At 40.4% G+C, this 26929-nt stretch overlaps 1 protein-coding gene and 1 long non-coding RNA gene across 8 annotated transcripts in view; one reads left to right on the forward strand and one right to left on the reverse strand.

Moving 5' to 3' along the window:
• The first annotated feature begins 3157 nt into the window (after nt 1-3157).
• The window catches only part of LOC149916117 (uncharacterized), a 109119-nt gene continuing 85347 nt past the window's right edge, over nt 3158-26929 (forward strand). For 2 of the 5 annotated variants that reach the window (XR_016470848.1, XR_016470850.1), the window contains exons 1-2: nt 3158-5260; nt 25762-25866. This is a non-coding gene — a long non-coding RNA (uncharacterized LOC149916117). The remainder of the gene's footprint in view (nt 5261-25761; nt 25867-26929) is intronic. The other 3 variants (XR_016470849.1, XR_016470851.1, XR_016470847.1) reach the window with 2 other exon arrangements.
• The window catches only part of SMPD3 (sphingomyelin phosphodiesterase 3), a 112881-nt gene continuing 100244 nt past the window's right edge, over nt 14293-26929 (reverse strand). For all 3 annotated transcript variants that reach the window (XM_031615590.2, XM_090149872.1, XM_090149873.1), the window contains 3 exons: nt 26158-26221; nt 20515-20677; nt 14293-19027 (listed from right to left, as the gene is read on the reverse strand). In XM_031615590.2, the coding sequence (XP_031471450.1) occupies nt 18926-19027; nt 20515-20677; nt 26158-26221 (329 nt within the window). In that variant the 3' untranslated portion in view covers nt 14293-18925. The remainder of the gene's footprint in view (nt 19028-20514; nt 20678-26157; nt 26222-26929) is intronic.

The raw sequence follows: 26929 nt of genomic DNA on the forward strand, positions 1-26929 counted from the left end.
TTGGGATGCTGAATAGCCTTATGGAAGCACAGAATAGTTGGTGTACTGGGCATTATCTGACATTTTAGCAGATGAAGACTCTAAACCTCATGCTGACATTAGAAAATTGAGTTAAACTCATCTATTTCTAGGCTTTGCACTTGTTGCTGTCTAATGGCAATTAATCATCAGAGTGCACAAAAAGAAATCCCAAGTCAAACTACATATGTGTATTAGTATGCTCATTAGGAAAAAGGAACTATACAAGCTACTTGCAGACTCCTGTACATTGTAGTTAGTATGAAATTGAAATAGTCCATGAATTATAGTATGCTGCACTGACATTCTTCTGGAGTCAAAAATGCTGCATTTCTGAAGAGACATTTACTCAACAGTGGGAAAAGAAATATATAACTGAAAATTAGAAAACGTACAGATTTGGGTTAATTGTAAGTGACCAAATGTTGATAGTCTGACCAGAAATAAAAGAAAATGAGCCATAGCCTAAAAACAGTCAGATATCTATAGGATATAGGTAACGTGTATACGTGCAAATTTCTGGCTTATATCCATTCCATAATGGTCTGAATAATATCTGCAAGTTCAGGTAAGGTGTAAGTTGTTCTGCAGTAGTGTATTGTCCATAACTGAGGTTTTTTAGCTGCATTACAAATTCTATTGGCAGAAACTGCAGTGTGTGACTGTGTGCGCAGTTAATTCTGCTTTAGATGAACAATCAATTGCTCTGCCTTGTCTGTGTGTTCTGTGAAGTCAAATAGAAAACCAGTGTGCTGCCTGCCCTAAATCATGTCACCCAGCTGCAGGGATAACTGCATACCAAAGCTACTCCCATTTCCTCTGAGCACCAACTTCTGTCAATTGACAAGAATACTGTAAAGAAGCTGTGAGGGAGCAGGAGCCTACTCTGCTTTGCCTGGTCACCATGGTGAGTAGGAGTTTTTCCTCTTCCTAAGTGTGTGATCATATTTATGAACCTGAAAACCATCTGAAATACTGCTAAATATTTTCCTGACCAAGATCTTAGCGCTTATTAGATGCAAGGACTTGGGAAGAGAAGGATTACATAACTAACCATTTTCTCTAGAGGGTAAAGCTCCTGACAATGTCTGTGGATTTCACTTTTGGAAACTGTACTTTTAGGATATTTGAGCTCAGACTCACATTTCTTACAAAATTGATTGGAATATATAAGTTACTCTAAACAGTTGTTTCTAATTTTGATACACTGCTCGTAACCCACAGAGTTTATTATCACAGATCTATGTGTTGTATGCTGAGACACTAAGATCTACAATTGCAAGGGGAACAATAAATGGGCTAAAAAGCTTGACCCTGTTACTGTTCCTTTTGTTCCAGTATTTATTACTCTGTTTTCAAGAAGACTGCATTTTTATATTTGTATTACAATTGTATATGAATTAATTTGTGCAACTCTGAGTGCGTGAGGTTAGCAGTTTATAGCTTCTCTTGAAGGAGGTAACAGGAGAACACAGCTAGGTGCTGCCTCCTGTGGCCTGATACAGAGTTTGAGCTGCTTTGAAATACAAAAAGCTTCTGAAGGTGCTTTGCTTATTGCACAACTAAAGCAGAATCTAATGGAAGCATGCAGTGTTCTGATGGGAACACAGAATTAAAGGACAGCTATATAACTGAGTTTATGTTTAAGAAAAAAACAAAACCAGTGCAGCCGAAGTTACAGTGGTTTAATGTCCAGTGTTGACTTTCTCAAAGTATATGTGTGTGCCTCAATCAGACTTCTTAAGAAAAGTCATATGTTTGCTATGATATCTAATAAAAGAAATATATTTTGATGGGAATTTGTATTTTGTTTGTATTTTGTTATTAGTGGTATTTGTTGGAGATATGTAGGCACTATGATAGGTGTTGGGTAAGGAAAATGTAGTAGCATTTTTGCAGAATTGTGCTTCTAGAGCTGGACGGTGGCAATTAATATAAGTCATTAGCATGTGGGGAAAAACATCTCAAGTTTCAGTGATCCTAGAGCAGTGATTATATTGCTGATGCAAGAAAGAAGGAAATATGGAACATTGCATATTTTAGCACCTGTGTGTTCTTTAGAGGAACAGAATCTGAGGAATGTACTCAGGAAACCTGGTTTGCCATGAGTGCTGTTAACATTGTTAATGCTTTCTGGTTATGCTTGTGTACTTAGGCATTGAACCTTCTTTGGGGGTTTGGTTAGAACACATTGAAGTTATTAGGTTGAAACAATGTTTTTGCATCAGCCACACATTAAATTCTGTTAGCTAGAAAACATAAAAATACTGTTAAGAATCTGGGTGAATCAGGGGAAGCTTTGTTCACCTGTTATGAGGAGCATATCGTCATAGAATCATCATAGAATGGCTGGGGTTGGAAGAGACCCTCATCTTGTTCCAACCCCTGCTGTGAGCTAGTTGTCACCCACCAGGTCAGGCTGCCCAAAGCCCCATCCAGGAATGGGGCATCTGCAGCTGTTCTGGACAGTCTCTTCCAGTGCTTCACCAACCCTGTGGTGTAGCAGTATTCCTTGGCTTCTGTAAATTCCTCAGGGTAGACTTAAAAACATAGTATGATCTGTAAATTGTGTGGAAAACAGCTTCATGTAGGAAGAAACTCTCCATTCCTTGCATATGTATTTTTAAAACAAAGCGCTTATCTCTGTCCTTTTCCACAGGGCATTTTACTGCAAGCACACTGGGGGAAAAAAAAAAAAGCCACTTTATCAGAAAAACACATCTACCCAGTAGCAACATTTCAACTCCTATTTGTTCCCAGACTTGACAGAAGTATTGCTGTGATGTGATGAGTTGGAAGAGCTCCTGGCTATTGGCATCTCAATAAGTTGATCATCCTGTTTTCTCCAGGATGAGAAAATGATTCTCTTATTCTCTGCTGCCTCCAGAGGCATTTCCCCCCCTAAATGACAACAGGTTTGATCCTGACTAAGCCTGCAGGCATAGATGCATGTTTTAAAAGAAACAAGATCTCCTGCCACCACTGAACTGATATTATAGCTCATATGTTGCATGAGAGCCAGTATGTAATGGACTGATTTTTGTATGTGGCACAAGAAGAAATACTTCCAGTAAGGACAGGTTTTATTAAAATATTATGAATGATCATATATTCAACATTAAACATTGCTGCCATTCACATTCCCTACCATAGTTCCGCTGCTAAAATAACTTCTCTGTAGCTCTGAAGTTTTACCAACATCTGGTGGATGTTAGTACGTGGTTATCCCAGCACCAGTCCACGAGAGGGTGCTGAGAGTCCACTCCTAATATTTCAGTGCATTTTCAGTTCATACATATTTACTTCTGTTAGGGAAAGGTGGACCGACTTACAATACAGCTGTCTCATCTGTGCAAATAAGATGTTCGTGATGCTATAAGATGCACCATGCATACACACACTGAAATAGAAGACGAGTACTAAAGCTGACAACTGGTGGTAAGACTGATATGGACTTGTACCTACAATGAGCAGGCAGGTGAAGTGTCCCATTTTTAATACGTCAAATGAATAATATTCTTAGAACAGTGAAGTTGTCAGTCCTGATGAAGCACAGTGTTGCATTTTATTTGAAAGATGTTATCTAAGTCACGGCAGCTGCAAGTTCTGTTTCCATGTTGCAGAACTACTGCCTTTTGTCTGAGGGCTGGGTGACCCAAGGGCTGGGATCCAGGAGCTTGCTTTTCTCCTTCATTAGCCCTTCGAAACTGCTCTGTGTAGGCTTCCTGCATTTAACAAGATAGAGGATGCAGTTCAAGACTAATTCATTTAGGCACTCATCTTTTGTATTCTATTTGTAGTTACAGCTGGTTGTTAGGAGAGAAGGAGACTTGCAGCTTCTTCACGGTAGATTTTTCTAGTGACGATGGTGAGCTGAATACAAGAGGTGCTTGCGTCGTCGTTTTACCTTATTGACCCTGCTGGCGTTGCAGACTGTTAATGTGGTTTGGTACTTAATGGCCTTCAAACTGCATGTTTCCAGGCATTTAATGTGGATTAATGATTCAGATGCTTCTTCTCAGAGAGAGGTAGCATTATCAGCCCTGTTTTTCAGATGAGGAAAAATCAAGAGTGGTTTGTGTGGGCGTTAAAATGTTTCATCTGCCCCAAGATCACTGTAAGATTAGGGCCTCGGAGCTAAAAATGACTTGCTCAGGGCTGTGCAGCATCAACTAATCCCCTGGCTCCCTTGCTCTGCTTTAATCATTTGTTTGCTTAGTGCAGTGTGATTTCAAGTGCAGCCTTAGGAGGTTTGACCGAGATACGGTAGATAAAGGCTCAGAGGCAGCAAATCCTTGGATACTTCAGTAATTAAAGCCATGGTTTAAAAATATATATAGAAGGCCATAGGGCTTTGTTGTTGTTTTGAAGGCTGTCACAAAGTTGACCCACTTTTTTTTTTTCCCCAGCAGGGTTCTTAGCTAGGATTTGAGAGCCCTGAAGGTGCCTCTTCTGCGGACACAGGCACTGATCAAAGAATGGGAGCTGCTCTGCGTGAAGGGAAAGCCCTGATGGCTCTGTGGGCACAGTCCCAGCCTGTGTTGGCTCTGCCACTGCTCGCGGGGCCTTCTCCTCTTCCTCAGGGCTGTGCTGAAGGGCAGCTGCATCACACCAATAGCGGGCACTGGTTTATTGCAGTCTGCTCAGCAAGGCTGACGGATCCTGCTCCAATAAAGTGACTGCATGCCTCATGTTAAGAGTATCTGAGAAACCAATTATTCAGAACCCTGAGAATCAGCAAATAAATCAGGCTGCTGCGATGAATGGCACTGAGAGGGAGAGAGGCAAACAGCCCTCCTTGCAGCACTTGAAGATGACAGCTGAGAGGAAACATGACATATTCCTAGGAACCGTTGAGGTGACTGTGCTGCAGGTCTGCATGCATAATCTCGCACTCCCTCCCAGGCAACGGCCAGGGCATTTATAACGAGGGATCGCTGCCCAAATCGCTATCCTGGTGGCTGTGGGTATCTGCGCTGGGGAAGGTGAAGGGAGCTCCTGCGAGGAGGGCTGTGCTGCAGCCCCTCGACCGCTCCCGCCTTTTTTCCCCTCCGCTCGGCGGCGCCCGCTCCTGATTGGCCGAGCCCTCTCCTCAGGGCGGTGGGCGCCATTTTGGCCGCCTGCAGTCTCGGCACTGGGCACACGTGTTCTCCTCGCTTCGCCCGCTTTCCCCGTCGAGGGAGCGGTCGCTGGGGGCAGCGCTTCTCATGAGCGGCGCGGGACGCAGCCGTGAGGTGTTACGGTGAGGAAGGGCTGGGCTGGCCGAGCTGGAGCGGGCGGCTCCGGGGTGTGAAGGGTCTGCCCGGCGGGCTGCGGCCTTACCCGGCCCTGCTGGCCAACCTGGGCCCCGGTGGTGTTTTCTGTGTGAAATAAGCAGTGCCAGCTGTTTCCAGGCCATGGGTTTGCACGAGGGAGCAAACTTTGGCTGGGTCAGAGGTCTGCTCTGTGCCAGGAGTCACAGTGGGACTTGTGAAACAAAACTTGTGGTGTTGAGTCTGTCTGTGTCTCACAGTCGTGAGACCAAAGAAACCACGCACAACTGTGGGTGTGGAAAAGTACTGTGCAGTTTTGCTTGCTCCTTTGTGTGTGTAGCTTGGCATGCCAGTCTTGCTCTGGTCAAGTAAAAGCTGGTACAGCCACTTTGGTATTGCATGTGCACACCTCTGGTGTGCTAAAAGGTGTCACTTTTATCTTCTATCGCTGAAATCTTGTTGCTTTCAGATCTAATTTGCAGGTTAACTTTAATTTTCCTTACAGAGCTGACTTTACAAATAAGAAAACAACTCATGCTGTCAGACAGAAAAGCAGAATGTGGTGTGGGGGGTCTGCTTGTTTGTTTCGTGGTTTCTGAGTGGCATTTATATCCTACTTCTCCTGCATCGAGAGGAAAGGGGAGGGAGGGTAACAAATGAATGCATATTTATTGTACCTCCTGTGTGATGTGAGCCAGCTGAGACAGACTGACCTCAGCTGTATGCCTACAGCAGTCTGTCATTCTGCCTCTCAGGTAGAGTGCCTCCATCCAAGTGATTAAAATGGCTTCTGGACTTCAGTCTGGTGGTTTTATTCTGCTCACAGAGTTAACGTAGTGGTCCCTGAAGTGAATTTGGTGTTGCTTCTCCTTGAGTTATGGCCTTGCCCAAACCAATGGCCATCTCTTCTATTCCTCCCACCTCTGTGTTGTGGTGAGGACAGGGCTGTCCAGCTGTGCAGAGTTTCAAGAAGCTCATAGAAAAGCAAGCCAGAGGCCTCCCAGAATTAATATTATCAGAATTAGTATAGTTTCTCTTAAACTAAAGGTGTTTCTGCCTACAGAAAGGTTTCAGCTAAAGTTTATGCTTCCAGAACTGTGCTGTGGAAAAAAAGCCACAAAACTTTTATTGAAGGAGCCGACAAGGCATATGGAAAATGTGGTAAGATGACAGTGAAGTCAGTCTTGTTTGGCCTCTGTGGCATTAGAGAGCACTGTTCTAGACATAGCGTGCAGGAGGATGGAGGTCTTGTGGAGGCATGTTAATGTTTTATGGTCCTGTGTAGAAAACTGTGCTAATGTATAACGTTATGATGGGTCTTAGCAGCTCTTTTCTCAAGAGGACATCAGAAGTTTGTGGTTTTGGGTTTAACTGTATGTGTATGGATGTTCATATTTAGTAGGTTGGCTTCTGTTAAGTTTTTTCATTTTATTATTTATGTCCTTGACTCAATTTTAGCTTCACAGAAAAACAGGAGTGCTACCTCTTCCATGGTAGTTCGGGGCTGTGATTCTGACTGTAGTTTGATTGTTTGTAGTCTTTGCCACTTCTTATACAGGTCATTTCTTGTTATGTTTCTGTTTTGTGTGAATCTGGAAGGGAAGATGCAACTCTAATACTTACCTACCCCCACCTTTCTTTGTGCATAATACACAACAACCAGCATTCAGCAAAAACTAGCAGTGCCCTCTATGTCAAACAGCAGAATAAATAGTATAGTGTATAGTATAGTATATAAAAATAAGGTCAACTTTGATGTTAAATGTATGTTTTCACTCTCTCTTATTATCTTGGTGCATACCTTGCAAGATCTGTCAAAGAAGTCTCCAAAAGAGAAGGCAGGGAAAAATCTAGGAGGGACTACGTCTTTGTCTTTCAATACAAAACAGTGCTTCTGTCTATTTTAGCAGGGTATTCACCTCCACAGATTACACAGGTATGTATTGACAGTATGTTCAATTTCCTTGTGATTTCCTTTGTGTTTGTCACATAGAGGAATCTCTTCAAGATCGGTCTCCTGTTGTGTTGATATGCACTGCCCTTATTGTTGGGCTGTCACATTTATTTGAGGTTTGTAGATTATACGAGCAAAGCCGGGGAGGGAGAGGAAGAGAAGTAGCATTTATTTTCCCCAGCACCTTGAGTCATCAAAGCAGTTCATCCTAAAATCACTTAGTGCCAGGGCTGTGTTGTGGGAACTTGAACTCCTCTAATTTTCCTCTGTAGGTATGCTAATGTACAGATGTGCTGGCAGCAGGTTCCTTGTTCCACAGTGGAAGTCATCAGGTTGTCAACAGGGGTTTTGTGATAAAGTTACGAAGTGGTGCTTCTAAATGCTGGCTAGCCTTTTCTTTTTTTCTTTTCTTTTATATTCGAAGCCTCGCTCAACAGGAGAACATCCCATTTAGAATGCTGCCATGTTTGTATTTGTCATGGAGCCAGTCAGCCAAGCCATGTAGTCTGCCTCAATAAATAAAAGTATTTTCTCACAGGAGATCTTCTGTTTGGATCAATGCAGCGCCTTATATCCACTGCCAGCTTCCTGCTGCTTTCTTGGAGGCTGCTGCCTACATCCTTTTGCTGAAGGGAAGAATATTCCTCTTGTGTCAGCCTCTGGCTGAAAACGAGGTACACTGCTCCGTTCTTTGCCTCTCCTTAAAGCTGAGAGCTTTTGACTCTCGTTTTGAGTCAGTGCGTATTTGCATTCCCTGGGTTGTCTGGGCAACAGCTTATCAAAGAATTCTATTTAAAATAAGATTTTGTCAAAGCATCTATAAAACTAAAGGGAATATCAGTACAATCATGCTTCTCAGAAATAGAGCTAGGCAGAACTGGCTGCAAAATAATTAAGGACCATTTAATATTTCTTAATGTTCTTAACTTTTTTTTTTTTTTTCCTTTTTAGATGCTCTTGTATCTTTATAGCACACCTGCAGACCCAGTATCTCCTTTCCTCTTCCTTCTGCCTCCCCTGCCCTGGAAGGAAGCTCCGAGTATACAAACAAGCTCCTTGCCCAGAGCAGTGACAGGGAGTCATTTGTATTAGAAGAGTGTCTGCTAGCAAAAGCCAGTTCTGCCCATGTTTAAAACATGAATAGAAGTATCTTTTTTTTCCTCTCTTTTTTTTTAAGGAACAAACAGGATCCCAAACAGATCATTATGCATGCACTTGTAAATAATCACTACTTACAAGTAAAAGAAATTCTGTACTTTTCTCCTGACCTCAAACCAAACACAGAGCTGAATGGAACCTTCTGGTTTGCTCTGTCTGGTCCCTTCCTGTGGTAAGCCTTGAACATAACATCTTTCTTCTTTTTTCAAATACAACAAACCAGTGAAGGACAAAAACAGTTAGGTTTTTTCTTTTTGCGTTCCACTGTGGTTTGTTGGAAACTGCATTTGAACTTGGCTGGTGTTGTGGTCAGAAATCTCCTCCTAATTGTCAGCCCTGGGAGCCCAGTCCAAGACCAGGGCTTTCTATACTGGGTGGGGAGTCACTACCCAGCATTTACCCAGGCTCAGCATTTGTTTCTGTTGGTGTATAATAAATGCTGCATTTACAACATGTGATTTGCTCTAACATTGGAACAGACAGCTGCAGATTGGTGAGGCCAAGGATTTGCAGCGAGGTGGAAGCATGCACAGGGTCAGCTGTGGGCAGCAGGGATCTCACCAGGGTAAGCGCTGATAGCCCATGTGTGCCACAAAGTTCTGAGAACAGCAGTCAATTAGTGAAGTAACTGCAGCATGAAGTCCTTCTTATGTGCTTATTGAGTTACAAGATGTGTTCTGTTAAAAGTCTGAGTTTGAGGCAGCTATAAATAAGCAAAAGTGGCAAAGGGAAATTATAGTGTTTAAATACCTGTTTCATAACACTTCTAATTTAGGGCTGAGATAATGGACCAGGCTGCATACTGAGAATCAGTTTGTCTTGTGTGATACACCTTTCATTAGAAATATATTTAGCATAGTGCTTGGCACCATAGTAGGCCTGGGATTTATTTATTTTTCTTCAATTGGTGTCTTGTAGACCTTGTGACAGCCCATTGTTCCCAGACGGCCCAAAGGTCTTAGCTGAGCTTTCCAGTAGCTGACAGTATTGCTGTTGACTTCAGGAGAATTTTTTAGTTATAAAGAAAGATGACGCTGGATTTTGCTGGGTATTCAAATCTCTGGATTTGCATTTCAAAAGTGTTTAGGAATCTATTACATCCAAACACAAAAATTTTAAGATATTATACCTAACTAGATTAAAAAAACTAATGAGGATCTTAACTCTGGACCTCCTGTAGCAGGCCAGAGCATTCAAGCTAATTGAGAAGCTCTTAACAAAGGTACCTTATTGCCTTTAATGTGGAAAGCTGTCATTTTCCCCCTCTCATGCCCATATCTTCGCATTCATGGCAGCAGGATCCATTTAGAATACACTGCCATTGGGTGATTTCAGGTTGCGCACTGCATGTTTTGGTGTTCTTTGCAGGATGCCCGTACAGACACTGCTCTGGCATGCAGTGCTGTGGCAGCAGTGGAAGTCAGTGCCTTTGTTTTACTGCTTTATCTTTCAAAATCTTAAAATTACGGAAGTATTACTGTGGAATGGGCAGCTCTTGCTATAGCTGCATCGTGACCGCTGCTGTGTGAGTCATGCTAGGCATTTGTGAGAATCACAGCTCACAGGCTAGATGTGAAGGTCTGCCTTTCCCCTCCCTCCGTTTAGGAGGCCGTTGTCATTGTTTCTATGAGCAGATCTGTTTCTCTGGCATAACTCTGCAATGACTTACTAATTGTCTTCCACTTTGTATCGTTAAGGTGGAAGGATTTATTTCAATTACTTGCTTCAATTACATAGAACACAATTATGGTGTTCCATGTGTATCTCTGTGAGGCTGATTCCATTTTGGCTGGGTTGAGAGTGGTCAGACATATCAATATTCAGTACACTAATGATTGTGTGGCATTCAGGGAATACATTAAGGTCTGTACTGAGCTCATCAGATTGACGTATCTTGTTGCTGTGATTTGGAAGAGTAAAACATTTGCAGATAGGAGTGGGACATAAAAGGCTTCAGGCTGCTTTTGACACATTGCATTGACTTGAGAAGTTTCAGCACAGCTTTGCAAAACTGATGCAATCTAAGTGATGGTCATGAGAAGCTTTTACCAGATAGGTTTGACGTGGCTCAGTGTTCTTGCAGTAGAAGCTGGAGGTCTTCTGTTTGAGTTGTTCTGGGCTTGCTTTGAGCTAGCTGGATTTCTGTTGCAATGTGTGGGTTCTGTGGGCGTGTTAGGTTCCTTTGATTCTGTAGATTTCTGCCAGGGAATGTAGTTGATGCAACAAATGGGCTGGGGAGTCCAGGTCATTTTTAACGTGGAAGGTGGCCCTTGAAGACTGATGTGTATAAGCAAGTGCTACCAGCTGCTGAGTAGTAAGCTCTGTGTTGTTTTGCTTAGGATAGACTTATTTATTTACTTTTTCATCTTTCTCACTGCATGTGTTATATAGGGACCTTGGGAATTCCTCTGAAATTACTAGAACAAGACTTTAATGCATGGCCTGAAACTTGATGTGAAGGAGACGACCTCTGCCATGAAGCTAATGTGGGGATACATTCTAAAGCTGGTTTTTGATCCTTTTCATGCTAACAGCTCTAGAGTACTGCCAAAATAAAAATCAGTGCCTGGAGCATAGTATGGATTTAGAATAAAGGAATGAATGAAAATAGCAATGAAGCATGCATCCACCACTCCAGCCTTAGATTGATAGGGATTATAAATTTCTCTTCCTTACTGCAAATTGTTTTGCCTGTTCAGGATCTTGAAAGTGGATTGTGTGATCTAAATTTGAAATTCCTGTTCTAGAAGTACTGCCCGAACTGTCTGTGCACTTTCACATACTTACGTTGAGCAGGAACTTCTGCTTTGGAGGTGTGAATAGATCACTTTAAAAGCACATTTAGAAAAAGGGGAAAAAAAAAAAAAAGAATTTGAACAGCAGTGAATTTTTTTCAGGTTATTATTGTTCTTGAGACTTAGTAACAGCCCAGCCATGTATAGTTGTATATTGGTACCTTTTGGAACTGCAGCAGGTGTCTTGTGTGAATTCCAAAATAAAGGCAGCAAAAAGAAAAAAATCAGTTTTAGTTTTCTGTATTGTGACATTGTGCCCAATATGATGCTGAGGTCTGTTCAAAGCAGTGCAAGTCTGTGACAGTGATACTCAACCAGTGTATTTGTAACAATAAAGTGAATGAAGTTAACTTGAACCTTACTGATTTGCATGAAGTTTGGGGGACTTGAAGTAGTTTAAAATTTTTTGAAAAAGATGAGATGCTCTGAAAAATGACATATAGCAGTGGAAATCACTTGATCTCTGAAGCTGTAGGCTTTCATTGCAGTGTTTCTAAAGATAAGGAGTGTTCTGAAATGTGTGTCCTGGCACTTCAGGGGGCTTTAAGTCATTCTGCCAGATCAGGCTGTACAGACACCAATGGTTCACTTTTGAGAAGGGAAAGGGAGACCTTGGCAGAGCTGGAAACTGCAGGTGATGTTGGAGAATGGCGTTCTGTGTGGGAGTGAGGGAAGGTGAAATGTAGGCATATGAACATTTCCAGAGAAACAGAGCAGATAGATGCTGTTCTCTAGGAATTGTACAATTTACAAATGAATATTGACAGACAATGCTGAAAACTGATATGTTAATAGGGAGGTATAGGGAAATGTCCGTTTATGTGATATTTTCCATTATTATCTTATAATGTAAAGCACGTGGGAAGGCTGGAACACTTTTGTTAATCTCATCTTTTGATTACTTGTTATTTTTTTGATGGTCCTCAATCCGGAGGAACCATTTTATGTGACCACATAGTACTGGGGACTGTAAAAGGGCAGTGATGTGCTCTTCTGACCCAAAGACTATGAGAGACAGAAAGAGAGTGCAGGATGGGACTCAGCTGCCTTTACTTGTTTGTTGGGTTCAAAGGCAGGAAAAGCGTCCTGCACTGTGAGAGGCAGTGGTATTGGTGGGCACTGAGATGTGTAGGCTGAGTACAGCTTGAAATGTTTTGCAGTCATAGATGTTCCTCAGAATTTTGTGGAAGGAAAGAAAGGGAATGAGTGTAAGGCTTAGCTTAAATGTTACAGATTCCACAATCCATCTGCCCTCAAATACTTCGTCTTCTATCTTAGTTGCCAGTAATGCATGTTTCTTCCCATACACATCTGGTGGCTGTGAGGAGCAGTTGTTAAATCTCCCATTAGTTGAAATAGCAGAATTAGGGTGGTTGTTTTCCTGAAGCAAGCTCAGTTTACTGATTTCACTGGTGGCCACATGGAGCCTATCCTAAATGTCAGGGGAAAAAAGTATGGGGGAAAAAGTATGAAGGGCTTAAAAACCTAGGAGGTGGTAAATGGGAAATATGGATTAGTCATAAACAACAGTAGAGGGTAACAGCATGTGTTTTGAAAGGCCATGAAAATGTATATGAGCAACTTGAATTTGCATCAACAGAGGAGGAGAATTAGTACAGCAAAGTATTAAATCACCAAAGGAAAAGACTAGAAGAAGACTGGTTCAGCAGTATTCTGAGCAGAAATTTCAGTGGGTTGGGAGGCTTGTGTTTTAATGGATGCTTTGCCAAGAGAATCTGTATGATAGCCAAAGAGGCAGATGGCATTTTAGTTCTAGGTCTGGCTAAGAGGCAGCTGTGGGCAGCAGTTCATAAGAACTACACTAAAACTCATGGGGCAGGGAGAGCAGGAAGAAGGACCCACGCTTTTCTGTTCTTGTTCTTAGCAAAGTGTCTAGAAAATATTATAAACTCTCAGGAATGATTGTTTTTTACCTTGTGGTTCTGTAGTATCTAACACAAGGGAACCCGCTCTTGAGGGGCTGGCACTGTAGTTCAGACTCAGGCAATGGAAAAACAGATCAGGTATTGCAGAAGAGCCACATACTAGCATCCACCACTGGAAACTGTCCCGGTGTAATGGTGGTAGCAACAGCATGCAGTCAGCTCTAAAACAGTAGAGGAAGCAGCAGAGATGTGTCTAACATCCTGTCTCACAGACGGAGTGGTTTCTTCCTTAGCTGATAGCAGGAGATATGTGCGTTGTGTTCTTCCTTAACCGCTTGCATTACACTAATTTTTTTTCTCCTTTCTGCTTGTGGAGAAAATAAATTCTTCAAGGTGGTTTCCCTATCACCTTTTATAAAAGACTGGGGACTATTCAAAAAGGCTGAATCACCAAAATAGATTATTTTCCCTTGACGTTCTTCTGTGAAATCACTGGACTTCTTAAGGATGACACGTGTGTGTGTTGTGTTCTACTTTCTCTGTTTTTAAATTAGTTTTGACTGTACAGTATACAGATCAAACCTGCTTTCAGTTCAAGGACTGGGAAACTGTTGAGATACCATGATGCTGCCCAGAAAGGCTGTGGATGCCCCGTCCTTGGAGGTATTCAAGGCCAGGTTGGATGGGGCCCTGGGCAGCCTGGACTGGTATTAAATGTGGAGGTTGGTGGCCCTGCATGTGGCAGGGAGTTGGAGCTTCATGATCCTTGAGGTCCCTTCTAACTTTGGCCATTCTGTGGTGCACAGCTGCATAATAAACTGTTCTTGTGTTCATCTATTAAATGCTAGTAGAATGCAATGCAGTATGAATATCCCAAACTGAAAGTGTAGACTTGTGATGAGGCGCAGAGTTCTGCAGCCTGCAGTTGGTGGAGTGTATGCTTGTGTGAACGCTGCAGGCCTTGAAACTGAGCAGGGTTTCTGTGCAGGGAGGTGCGTAAGTAGTAGAAGCCAGGCTGTTGAGTTCAAAGCACTCAGGTCTCTCACCCTTTATTGTCTGCAGGCATACTAAAACAGGTGCAGCACAATGGGACTGCACTTGATCCTCCCATGAGACAGCAGGCAAATGTTTAATTAAGGTGCTACATCTTCGAGTAAAACTTTTGTTAGCGATATCAGACTCTGCACCACAAAAGCTGAAGAAGGGGACTGCAAAGAAACATTTGAGCCTTGAAATTTTATTATCTTGTCTGCATCAACCAGTAATTCCTTTCAGCACCAATAAAAGACAAAAAAAAAAAAACCCTCTACCTGTTGTTCAAAATTCCTTGTTCTTACCAGGTCAAAGGTTGCGGTTTTCTTACAGGCAAAGAAACCAATGAAAATATTTAATTTTTTATTTTTTAATACATTTATAACAAAATGTCAGGAGGTGTGTGCTTACCATATAAAAACCTTAGGTCCCAGAAGGTTACAATACCGAAAAAATTATTGAAATAAAAAAAGGTTATTCTTCTTACAGGATTCTAAACCTCAGCAATAATACAAGATTTTAAAATCATCAAGATGGTATTTAAAACAAGATGGCATGGAAAAATGAGACCTTCAGTAACAATTTGAACCTCATAATCATAAATGGTAAAATTGGGAGTTTTTCAAAGTGCTCAAAATTGTAGGTATTTCTGTTCTCATCCTGTGGTGCCAGGAGGAGGTGAAAATGCTTCATTTCTGAGCTGATGATATGTGCTGACACTGATGTGCTGTGATCTGAGGGTAGCTCAGAGACCAAACTGGAGACAGTCAGATCTGTTTAATCTGGACCACCAAACAAAGGCTATTTAAAAAAAGAATAAAAATTAGTGGATTTCTAAGTTCCTTAAACCCTACTGTCTTATCCAGCAAGCAGGACCGAGGTTCTAGCCTGACTAACTGAGAGTGCTTCTGGGACAAAACCTTGTAATAATTCTTGCACAAGACAAGTCAACTCATTAGACAAGATGGCTTCCTCCAGAGTTTCTCTAAGCTGGCCTTACCTCAGAAGGTTGCAGGCTCCTCTCGGAGCCATTGTGTTACAGTTTGTTAAGCTGCTTTGGACTGCTTCAATTAAGCATCCAGTTGGCAATGACAATAGAAATAGCTGGCCACAACTTTAATTATTTAGTAAACACTTTCTCACGTAGCATGAAGCATTACTACCCTAGCCCTCAGAGGCTGAGCTGTGGTGGAAAGCAGGTGGCTCTTGTATCCCTTTCAGGCCATCAAACAGTGCACAAAGGAACTGGCTCTGAATGTGCCTGAAAAGCTACGTACTGTTTTCTGTAGGTTGTGTTTTTGAAGTGATCTAAAGGTACTGACTCTATAAGGACCCGACATCCTTGAATCTTCTGGAAGTTCATAGTTTTCAGCTGTCCTCATTTATGTCTTTTGTTCACTTGTTCTAGAACTGCTATTGTAAAATGCAAATTGAACATGAGAAACAGAAGATGTTATCTGGCTTTTGTAAAAAAAACAGATGACACATCATCTACAGTAGCCATGTTGAGTGGCAGTTATTAAACCAAGAATAGCATTATCACCCACTTCTTGATGATATCTGAAACTCCTGTACAAAGTGGGGTAAGCAACAGTAGGTTGAGCTTAACTCAAATTTCTTATTAATAACATCCTACTAATAAATTGTGTCGTGCCATCCTTCAGCAAAGTTGGATTGACATCTAAAAAAGCTATCCAGGGTTTAATTTCCTGGGAATATTCTGCTCTTTTTTTTTTAATGTGAATATACTGTTATGTAATATCTGTCTAAGGCTTGTCATGATTGATATCCTGCCAGTACTGACATTGTCGGAATGATCCTTTGTGAGATAGGGTATGGAAGAGTAGTAGTAGTAGTAGTAGTGTAGATGAACTGTTTTCTATCCAGGATGTTGCTCTTCTGGAAAAGGAAGTTTCTGTACAGTTTACCGGTACATATGCTCTCTGACTTCTGCAAGATTATCAAGGCATCAGAAGGCACAGGATCAATGCAAAAAAAGCAAGGAGCATCTGTACAGTGGTGCCACACAGCTATACCTCCCAGCATCAGTCTCTTGCAAAGGTAGATCCTTAAGACAGTAAATTAGTTAAGAACTACTTAGACTGGTTAAACGTGTGGGCACTGTTTAAAGAGAACGTTTTACATCTATCCACTTATTGATCACCAAAAAGCTAAGAACATCAAAATCTAAAACAGTGTACTTCAAATTTGAAAAAATATTTCTCAACATATTTCAAAAAGTTGACAAAAATGCCTCATTTTTGGTCAGCACAAAGCCATTGAACTAATTTTGAAGTAATTTAGACAAAGTTTTACTGTAAATAATGAAACATTGTTTGGCAGTAGTTTATGACTATGTCCCACACAGTGTCAAATTCAGCTCCTGCAACTGACACTTTGTGAAATTGATATCAAATTGTAATTTACATTGTTAGGAAAGCTATTAAAAATACTGTACCTTATATTTAATCTTACTACTGAGAAATAGCAGCTGGACAGCACACAAATTGCTACTGATACTGTTTGTTTTTTTTTTTTTCTTTTTTAAAAAGGTTAATAAAATACAAGCAAGGTAGAAAATAGGATTAAAAGCATTGTTTCAGGTACAAGTCTTTCTGAATTGGATGGAAAGATAAGAAACCAGAAAAACACATTGCACTTACGTGCACCCTCGTATAAAGAGAAACGTACAAAGTGGGAAACTGGTGGTGCACTGGGACAGTACACTAAAGTCTCTGATGCTGTAAACTTGAATTCCTAATTTTATCAAAAGGGAGAATTGAGTCTGGATCCATTTTTGAGTCCCCATGGGTTACACTTTGCAGAATACCGCATGGTTTGGCACAGTACACTTGCAAGAGGCAGTCTCTGCTGAAGGGAGGCCAGGACTGGGAATGAGGCATAGAACACATCAATATTAGGGCCCTGGGAGAGCGTGAGCAGGGGCCTACCACCTCCTGGGAATGAGCCAATACTGTCTGAGCAGTACTTTCGTGACTATGAAAAGTTTGCAACTTGCAAAATCAGGCTGATCTAAATATAAGTTCAGTTGTTTACTGTAGTTAATTAAGCCAGTACAAGAGGCTCTGCAGACTAGGATTTCTAATTTAAGTCTAATTTCTTTTGATTTAGCTCAAGCTGATTCCTAGCAGGTATAAACTAAACCATAACAAGATCATCAGGATTTTGTGGCCAGCATAACTGAAAGAAGAGTTTATTTAATGGAGTTAGTATTAGACTAATTCTTTTCAACATGGGGAACTTGCAGTATAGAGGTAAGACCTCTAATACTGGAGAGGAATTAAGCAGAAGAAACTAAATATTGGTTAAAACACAAGGGGTTTCATTCTTCTAGCAACACAAACCCTTTTGAATTGAAATCCCTGGAAACGCTAAGAAGTCTAGCTGTGGACCTGATTCTCAGCTTTTTTTTCCTTTTTTTTTTTTTTTAATTAAAGTTACAGAGTCTGAATAGGTCAGGTCATTGGGATAAGATGGCAAACTGGGGGCAGCCTCACATTTAAAGAGCTGCAGTGGGAAGAACATATGAATTTTATTGTAAAACCCCTACTGAAAGTCTGTGAGTGCGTAACAAATGAACTGTCTCTCACAGACATGCATCTAGGCTCAGCTCAAAGGCAGTCATTACTGAATGCTGAGTCACAGTTCTGTTCTCTAGCTACTCTGTAGCTACCCGTGCTGTGCTTTCCTTTCAAGTGTACTGATTCCTTTGGAGAATGGAGTCAATCCTGCCTTATTGGTTATACACTGTTCTATACTTTCCCCCAGAATGTCATTTATGCTAATTCTATATCTAACATGCATTTTACAAGCTATTTCCCATTTACTCTTCCTAGCTAAGGCAGAATGTTGGCTCTGGTATTCCCAATGGTACTATAGGAATCTATTCACTCTACTGTAATACATACATCATCCCATACCATAATTCAGAACTGCCCCATGTGTGGATAAGAAGGAAAAAACATTACAGGGGAACAGTATTTCTTCTTAAGGGAATGGCTTGCAGTTAGAAAAGCAAAGGCCCAATTCTGGAGTCATTATTCATACAAAACACTTAACAGTTCCAGTGGCAACACAGCTGGAAGAAGGGTGATAAAATGTCTTAATTCTACTTTTTGTTACAAATATCCTTAAAAAGGGAGAGGAGAATATTGGTTTGCAAATTGAACAGAGTTTTCCTTTGTTTGCGTTAATATCTTTCTGTAATGATGGAAGGGTTTGCCAGTCCCAGAATGCCTTGCTTTGGCTGGTATCTGATTTTTGAATTAACTTCCATTCTGATATTCCCCATGGTATCTTACTATTTTATCTCAGAGTGGCATGCAGTGCGGGCGCATGCTACTGATGCAAGCACGCTACTACAACTTCAACAGGCTAAAGAAAAGAAAAAAAGCTTTAGCTTCTTAGTTATACAAAGAAATTAAGCAAAAAACCATTGAGCAGCACTAACTCACAGACTAATTACAAACTAAATTGTGCTATATATTAGTATAAAAACATGTTTTAGTAAGAATGGCACTGGTTCAGAAGGAGTTAGGATTTCCATCTTAGTTCCATTCGGTCCACAGTGAAAACATTGTAGTACAGGCCTGCCCTGTTGCCTGAGCAACTTGTGACAGTGGCTTTTTGCCACAGCCTTCAATTTCTTCCCTTTTTTTATCCTCCATTGTTGGTACGTTCTGGGGAGTAGCCTGGGTCAGGTCTGGTCATTTTTCCTAACGTGGCACCAGAATAGTTCATTCCAATCTTGTGATATTTTCTTAATATTGTTAACATTTCCTTCTTCTAATCTCTCCAAGCTGGTAAGTTTTAAGGGTCATCTTCTCCTGTAGACACCATTAGACGCATTGCTACTGGTAGGTGATCTGTCAAGCCTGCTAGCTGGGTAATAAAGCTGAACTCTTCTACTTCCTGCAGGTGGAAATAAAAGTAAGAAAGAAGAAATTTGAAAATTTATCTGCTATATCACGCACTAAAATTCATCTTTTAGCCTCTCTTTAGCTTACTTTTGGCTGCCTTACAGTATTAGTAGATGTATGGGACAAGTCTGGCATTGGCTGGAACTGATGGTAAATAAGTGACGTGCCCTGTGTGACAGAGCAATGTGATGCAGTTAACAAGGTGCACTGCTTAAGACATAGCTGTACTCTTTCCTTTCTGCTTATAGTAAACCAGTGTTATTCCAAATAGGTTTATCTGTAATGCTGTGGTAGGTAATCCTTAAGTGTAAGGAAATCTTCTCTTGGAAGGGCAGGTTGTACTGTCTTGGGCATACAGCTGAAAGTCTGACTGTTAGGCTGAGATTCTCATGGGAACATAAGTTGGTCAGGACCCTGCTTCTTGTGTATCAGTTCCAGCCTTTGTCCTAGCAAAATGTTGTACAATCAAATTAAATTTCTGTATGAAATACTGCTTGCTTCCCAGCTTCTGAAAGCTGAATATAGCAATCTTAATGTTCTCTTAACCCAATTCAGTTGTTCCCTTCTGTAGGCTAACTACTAGCTTTGCCAGTACTCTGGAAATGGCTTGCAGAAAACATAGAGGTGCAGTTCTGCAGGAGAACTTTTTGGCTAGCGTAAACTAGCATGTCCTAAGGGGAAACAGTCCGTAGCCTCTTCATGGCCACATGTTTCTTTATGCAATCAGCATGAGTCTTATCAGAGGCATAGTCTGAGTCAAAGCCATTCAGATGTTGGCTTGACTTGCTGATTGTGTGAACGGAAGATGGGTTTATCATACAGATGCACCGTGGGCATTTTTGCATTTGAAATGGAAAGCCTTAAAAGAAGTTAGCTGCTCAGCAGCCGTGCCTGTGGAGTGCACAGATGGATGGAATTATCATCTGCTGAGCTATGCTGAATTGCTTGATTACCTGCTCTTCTGGTAATTGCAATGGGTTATACAGAGTAAGTGTGAACTAGTTTGTCATTTTCATCATGGAGTACTGGTTAAGGCAAGGTCCCCTGTGAGGGAGCAGACAGTGCACTGCAGATTCTTGTTCTAGTTACTCCACGTCAGCTCCTGCATTTGTATCACAGACTTGTAGATTTTCCTAAGCATAATAAAAGCACATCCAGACACTTTCAAAGATTAAAGAATATTCAGACTGGTGGTAGGGGAAGCATCAGCCAGAATCTTTCGTCTGGCAAAAGCTTAAGGAATAAAAACAAGGTTTTCTGGTGATTTCGGAAGGCAGCATATGGTCAAGCGTTCCTACAGCTCCATCTAAAATGTATCTAGTAGGCTTAGAAACTCAGTACTTGCATTTAAATGTAGAAGATACCAAAGCACTGTGTTTTTCTTGGAATTTAAGTTGGGACTCAGACTGAAGGGGCTGCAGTGCCATCCAGACAAGTCTGTTGTGTGAGCTGTGGCTCTTTGTTAACTGTGAAACTCACCACTTTCCATTCCAGGTAGAGACCTTCTTCTGTATAAAGCATGTAGTCAATCCTCCTGCCATTTCCTTTCAATGATGCCTTCCTTCCCTTTTGACTGGAACCATGGTTCTTGCTGGTGGGATAGACTAAGTATCCTTTCCTTCCTTCTTCACTTTCCAGCACTCTGTTTCATTAGAAAAAATAAAATCACATTAAATGTTGGCTCATCCTGTGCCTTTGTGCACTACACTGGATTCTCTCCAACTCCCCAGTAAGGGCAGTGCTTTTCCAAAAGAACTGTTAAATGTGCCACAGGAAGATTTCTTCAGACAGATTTTTTCAATATGAGGTTACATCACTGCTAACAGTGCTCTTAGAATTTGGCGTCACTGATGCTGTGCGGTGGTCCTGCAGACCTACCCTTGTAGCCAGGAGAACAAAAAACTGAGAGAAGAACCTTGCTTGCCTGTTGTGTGTAGTGTAATGCAGCCCACAGTTGATTTCCAGCATTGCTGGAAATCCAGCAGAAAGGAAATGATTTGCAGATAACCTTACAGCGCACCTAAGGACTTTTGATACTCTCAATTCTGTGTACCTCTATTTGAAAGGAAAATAACCACATTTACATAAAGGGTATGGATGAGTGGCATGGTTTTCGGGAGCTGGCATTTGGGCATGTGGTAGTTGGTTTTGAGCAATCCTCTGCATCAAGTTAATGTATCTTGAACCCTGGGTTTACTTTACTACTAAGTAATAAGTATTTGAATCCTGAATGTGACACTATTTTCATTGCCCTCATCTTGCATAGAGATTACACAGCCCCAGGCTGTGCATGTAAACAGTCAAAATGAAGAATTATTTCTCCAGGTACAAGTCTTGTATTTGGGCAGATAAGCTGCACCTTTCCCATTAAAAATCTTAGTTTGGGTTCTTAAACCTTAACAGTGTATTTTATACAGAAGGTAGTTAAGGTCCTGAGTAACTTGATTTGACTTTGAAGTCAGCCCTCCTTTGAATGTGATTTTTGGACTACATAGCCCACAGAGGTTCCCGTTACAGCAATTCTGTGTTGCTAAGCTATTGTGTATTGTTTTACTGAAAACTTGCTTTACAATCTTGTGTTCTATTTAAAAGTTCTACCATGGTACCTCTACAGACAACAGATGATTGTGCATGTGAATGCAGGAGCTGCAGTTGCAGGATAGTACTCAGTTAATGTAACAAGTACAGTGATAGCTGTTTTGCATGGTTACTGCATGCAGAGAGGGACAGACTACGTGGTGTTTTTTTCTGTCTGGCTCAAAATACAGAAGCAAGTATTTTTCAGTCACCTCTCTGAAAATCATTTTCCTTTACTACTTACCTGCCAAAATCTTAGCACAAAGTTCTGTGGTTTCCATTGTGGAATCATTGAATTGCTCAGGTTGGAAAAGACATCAGTGATCATCGAGTTTAACCACAACCTAACCAAACTTCCCCTAATTCTAACAATTCTCCATTAAATCATATCCCTGAGCACCACATCCAAATGGTTTTTAAACACCCAGGGATGGTGACTCAGCCACCTCTCTGAGGAGCCTATTCCAGTGCTTAACCCTTTCTGTAAAGAAGTTTTTCCTGATACCTAATCTAAACCTCCCCTGGTGCAACTTGAGGCCATTTCCTCTCGTCCTGTCACCAGTGAGAAGAGAACAGCCCTGCTCTGCTGTAAGCACCTTTCAGGTATTGGAAGAGAGCAATAAGGTTTCCACTCAGCCTCCTTTTCCCCAAACTAAACAACCCCAATTCCTTCAGTTGCTTCTAGTAGGGCACATTCTCCAAGCCCTTCACAAGCCTTGTTGCCCTTCTTTGGATCTGCTCCAGAGCTGATTACACCATTAAGCTACATCAAACTGCTGCAAGAAGAACACTGAGCCTGAACTTGTGTCCTGGTGGGTACAAAGCCTTTAATTTCACCTTGGAAGAACATAAAGTGCTCTTGATCACCCAGTTTAGAATACTTTGGATAATTTGTATGGGTTTAGGAGATTTTTTATGTGAATATACGGAATGAAGGAAAAACAAGAAATAATGACTAGACCTTCACAACATGTTTCAGTGTTTGAGATTTAAATGGTTTCTCTGTCAAATTGTCTCTTTCAAGTCTCTAGCTGGTCAGAGAGGGACAAAGTACTTGGTACAGCTGATTAGGTCTCATTAATGTTACAATCAGTAAGACTGGGTCAGTTGAGATCTGCAAGTACTTTATGTGCTTTCAGAAGATAACAATGGGAAAGTTACAGTCATATATTTAGCTACTTAGTCAGAAATTTTCTAACTCCCTTTGTACTTAGGGAAGCATTGGAGATTCCTTGAGTTTACTGTAACCAGTTTACATAAAAGCAAGCTTCCTTTAATGTACTGTGCAAGTTTAGACTGTCATCTAATAACTTGTATGAAATTAGCTTACTCTCTGCAACCCATTTGCAAGCTGATTTTAGAGAACTACTGCAAATGATTCAATATCTGAAAGCAATCTCTTTGATGGAACTGACCTCTTCCAAAAATTGTATTTATATTTGGCAAAGCCAATTAAGAAACAAAGTAGAAGAAACTGCTTATTAGTGCTGCAGTATCATTCACAAAAACTTGCATGCATTAATTCAAAAGATGAATTTGTTTTAGCGTCAGTTCTCTCTTTGTGAATGTGAACACAGGGCGTTCCCTTAACTGCACAATTGGGCAAGGAAGAGAAATATTATTTTCAGATGTCTGCAGAGAACAAATTGTAAGAGGGGGTACATCTACTTTTGACTGAAACTTCTGTCACTTTATCCATAATGGCTTGCCATCTTTCCCTACAAGAAATAGGGACGAGTACCAAAGACGAGGCTATGCTATTCTAACAGGTAAATTTTAAAAGTTTAGGTGAACAGAACTAATGACTGTCGCAAAATTAAATCTGATTTATTTATTTTCAGAATAGTTGCTTTAATTTTTAGGCAAGATAACAATTTTTGTTATCATGCATAAAAATGTTAATTGGTGTTCTTGCCAGTAGGCTGGAGCCACTGGTGGCAGTGGAGTCAAGAAAAAAATTCGTTTTATATCACTGTTTTTTTTTAGCTGTGTTGTGTTGAGCTCTTATGTTCTGGACTCTGTTTAGGGTTTCAGAGGTTAAAATGGCCTCGTTCCAGTCCTAGCTTTAATGCAAATGTTGTGATAGAACATCAGCTGTTTGCATTTCATGAAGCCTCTGAGCAGAAGCTTGTGCAGCTTCTAGCACTGCAGTAGGGACTCAGATAATTACGTCCAGCTTATTAGTTGTTCTATAATTATAATGACTTGCTCATTATTTGTACCAAGTAGGTTCTCCAATTCCAGTGTTCTACATATGCTGTACTTAACATTAAGTAGAGACTTAAGAACTAGATTGTTCTTCTGCTTTCATTGTCTAATTAGCTTGCTAATGCAAACTACTTAATTTTATTTATAAACTACGGCAGACTGCTGACGTAGAAATAATTCTCTGCATAGCTTACATTGCCAATTTAAATGTCTGCTTTAAATATCTGTAAAGCTTGATCAAAGTTTATTACTGAAAAATTGTAAGAATGGTTCAATTTCAGGCCATACTCTGTTTTGCTGAGTATCTGAATGCTACTTGTTAGCTGGAAGGGGCTCCACAGCTTCAATGCTGGCAATGGCACTCCACAGTCTCTAAGTACTTCATTTAAATTTAGGAAAGACAGTTTAAAAATGCTTCCAACGTTTTTAAGGCTGGCTTTCATTAATGACTTTGAATTTAGCTGCATTTATTGGTAATTTCTACACTGCAATTACCAATACCTTGCAGGGATAAGAGGACAGGCTGTCTTGGCCTCTTGCAGAAGTAACTGTTTTTCTAATATAAAAGCACATCTACATAATTTACACATTCAGATCCTCATTATCCTGCAGATGTGCGTAAGAAGCTACTGCTTTTTTCATAGGTTTAAAAGAATTGTCATATATTGAAGAAAACTGAATGCTACTTTTGGTAGTCAGAAAGTCTTAATGAATGTTCTGTTACCAGAATTCAAGAATGTTTTCCATTTATCTCATACTGAAGTGTTGTATATACACTTAGGTAGCACAAGTAACATTCTCAATTTCTGTGGATCATTTAATGGCTATTTGTCTATCATTCATGTATATGTCAGTGGAATTTAATTACAAGTAACTTCTAAGGGAATAAAGCAAAATATACCCAAATTAATTTGGTGACAGATTGGCTCAAAAGGCTGCTTGAAAACACAGATTTCATTTTTTATTTTTTAAAGAGCTCCAAGCCTGCTCTTGGAACCATAAAATAGAATATTACTCCCACATACAGATTTGCATTTGCAAACTTGATTGTAGAGGCCATATTACCTTACTTTTACTTCCCCAAAATCTTGTACTAAATTCATGTTTTTTAACACGTGAATAGAAATGTCTAGAAATTTTGCAGGTTTTTGAATGTGTAAAATAGGACTGAGTGTAACAAATCGTTATCTTTTGAATATAAATGAAACCAAGACCTTAGAAAGGGAATAACAATATACAATAGATGTACGTTCAAAACTGATACGAGGAAAACTTCAGGTGGCCTTCAACTGAGTGTCCATCTATACTGTACGCTGCACTTTGTGAATAAAAACGCCAACATAATATGTGCCTGTGGACTGTGCCATTTCCATTGCATGCACTAATTGAAGAATCTGTGCACACTTATTAATTCAAATATCTTAACAAACAGCCAGGACATCTTTTATAGTTAGTCATAGTAATAATATACTTTGTCCATGAAACTGGCTGTGAAGGCAGAGAAGGCGCACAAAGGCTTAGCACATCATTAACTGTGGCTCTGAAGTGTACAAAGCTAATTAATTTCTCTCCATTGGCATATTACTTAACATAGGTAATTCATATTCATAATATTAATCTATAGGTAATCAAAAGTTCAGTTTAGGGCTCTGGCAAACTAACAGGGTTTTTGTATGTGTTGGAACTCCACTGCCACAAAACCAGTACCACACTCTTCCAAAGCAGTACTGTACTAGCATCTCTGAAAGACAATCAGTTACATTCCTAGTTATGTCTGATGTTTTTGTTTTTAATAAATTCTTCTCTGTATTTGTGAGCTTGCTTCTTACTGAGATTTGCAAGCTTTTTAGTTAATGGGTTGTTTCAAACCTTACTATTTTTTTTTTTAAATTAAATTTTTTTGAGGAAAATTACATTTCACTTTTTTTCTGTCCTTTACAGTGCCACTGCCATGGAACTGACTGCCTGTAGAGAGATCTTCAGACAAGCTGTCTGCATGCCCTTTCCAGTAGTGTTCAGAGTTCTTCCTCCTAGGGGCCTGTTCAGGTAGGACTAACCCTAGAAACAAAACATGCTGACAGCAGTTGCTCTCATCTTTTCACCCTCTGAAGCCAACTCTAGCTGCTTTTCCTTCCCTTTCCTCCCTCTACCCCAAGACTTCCACAGTTTAAAAAAAAAAAAAAAAAGTGTGTGTGTGTGTATATGTGTATATATATATATAATGTATGTATTTTACAGTCCCAAAACACCACAATTTAAGAAATGTTAAATAGCAAGCAATGAACTGGCTTTTTAAAGAATTGTTTAGAATATATGAGAGAACTAGAAGTTACATACTTCTGTAGGTTGTCTGGAGTGAATACTTCTTCATCATATAATCCTTCAGGATCCAGCAAGGTACCTGTGAATAGAAAGGGAAATGTGACTGTCCCAGCACATGCCCTGGTACTTGCCTCTCAAAAAGCATCTGAGGACAGTGTATGTGGCAGGGGTGGGGGACAACTATGTTCTGATTTGAAAATGCTGTTTATATTCACTTCTATGTTACACAAGTAATATCCATAGCAGTTATTACAGAGGCTGTATCTCACACCTGACTAAATGATGCTTTCAGTCTGAGAGATTATTTTTAGAACAGATGTAATAATACAGTTTGTGACAGTGAGGATGACAATGCTTAGTACCTTTCCTTTTGCTGTCTCCCTCCACATGTCATATTTTGCACTTTACCTACAACACAGTGCTTAGCTAAGTCTCTTCTGTTTTCCTGGTAGGCTTTCCAATCAAAACTTGAACTTTACTCTTAGCTGTTGCTGTCTCCTGTTCCTTACTAATTTTTGCCTTAATTTTTTTCTTGTATCCTATTTTCAAACCAGATGCACAAGAAATTACAAAAGATAATAGGTTTTAATGACAAGGAACTGTCCTGTTTGTTACTTACAGTCTAGATGAGCAGCCTTTGCTTAGTCTTTAAAAGCAACTTCTTTCTAAACATTTCAAAATATTTTCTGTGCCTTTTGAGTTTAAAGGGCAGAGAAACTTCTTTTCTGTTACAACAGAGTAAAACCACATCAATAAATAGTCCCAAATTCTTATATTTAGCATCTTC

Source organism: Phasianus colchicus, chromosome 13 (assembly GCF_987193195.1).
Source record: "Phasianus colchicus chromosome 13, bPhaCol1.hap1.1, whole genome shotgun sequence".
In the NCBI taxonomy this organism is placed as follows: Eukaryota; Metazoa; Chordata; class Aves; order Galliformes; family Phasianidae; genus Phasianus; species Phasianus colchicus.